Genomic DNA, 1,047 nt, shown 5'->3' on the forward strand with positions numbered 1-1,047 from the left:
AGGAGAAGTTTATGATTACTGGCAGGGACTCTGCTTCTCCAAGGAACACATATTTGAGATGAGAGGTAACAGGCTTCAATTCTTGTTTCAGTTTCTCTTCTGCCTTGCTTTCAAAGAAGATCTCTATCACTTCCTCTTTTGTGAACTCTTGTTCCACCTCTATTTCCTCTTCTTGTTCCTCTTGGTTGTCATCTTCCAACAACTCATCCTCCACTTCTTCTATTATTTCCACCCTCATGTGCTTTTCCTTCTATAGAGGATATTGCATGGCCTAGAAGACATTGATGATCATCTTTTCATCATGCACCCTGAGGGTCATCTCTCTTTTCTCCACATCAATGATGGCTCTTGCTGTTGCTAAGAAAGGCTGTCCCAATATGATTGAACTGTGTCCCTCTTCTTCCATGTCCAGGATAATAAAGTTGGCAAGGAAAATGAAGTCTCCAATCTTCACTAATACATTTTCCATAACCCCATTTGGTATCTTAAGTGATTTGTCAGCCATTTGGAGTGACATCCTGGTAGGCTTTACTTCCTCTATTGCAAGCTTCTTCATTAGTGAGAGGGGCATCAAATTGATGCTAGCTCCTAAGTCACAGAGAGCTTTATCCAGTGTTCTGTTGCCTATAGTGCAGGATAGGATGAAGCTTTCTGGATCTTTGAGCTTTGGAGGAAGACCTCTTTGGATGACAGCACTACATTCTTGTGTTAGAATTACAGTCTCCTTCTCATTCCAACTCCTTTTCTTGTTGATGAGCTCTTTGAGGAATTTTGCATATAGAGGTATTTGTTCCAGAGCCTCAGCAAGTGAAAAATTGATCTCTAGCTTCATAAACACCTCTAGGAACTTAGGAAACTATTGGTCTTTGATCTCCTTGTTAAACCTTTGAGGGTATGGCAAACGAGGAGTGTAGGTCTTCCCTATCTTCCTCTATTCTTGTGATTGTTCCTCCATGACTTTGTTTCCTTTCTTTGAAGATTGTGGCTCATCTTCCTCCTTGAGCCTTTCTTGGTCTTGCTTATCTTTGAGTGTCTCTTCTTCCTTGC

The 1,047-nt window shown here is 41.2% G+C and overlaps 1 protein-coding gene across 1 annotated transcript; it reads right to left on the reverse strand.

Annotated features, from left to right (window-relative positions):
- On the reverse strand, window positions 272-832 carry LOC107610172. The gene has a single exon (XM_016312268.1). It carries the CDS (start codon window positions 830-832, stop codon window positions 272-274), a length of 561 nt encoding a protein of 186 aa, XP_016167754.1.

The sequence above is a fragment of the Arachis ipaensis genome, chromosome B01, assembly GCF_000816755.2.
Source record: "Arachis ipaensis cultivar K30076 chromosome B01, Araip1.1, whole genome shotgun sequence".
NCBI lineage: Eukaryota > Viridiplantae > Streptophyta > Magnoliopsida > Fabales > Fabaceae > Arachis > Arachis ipaensis.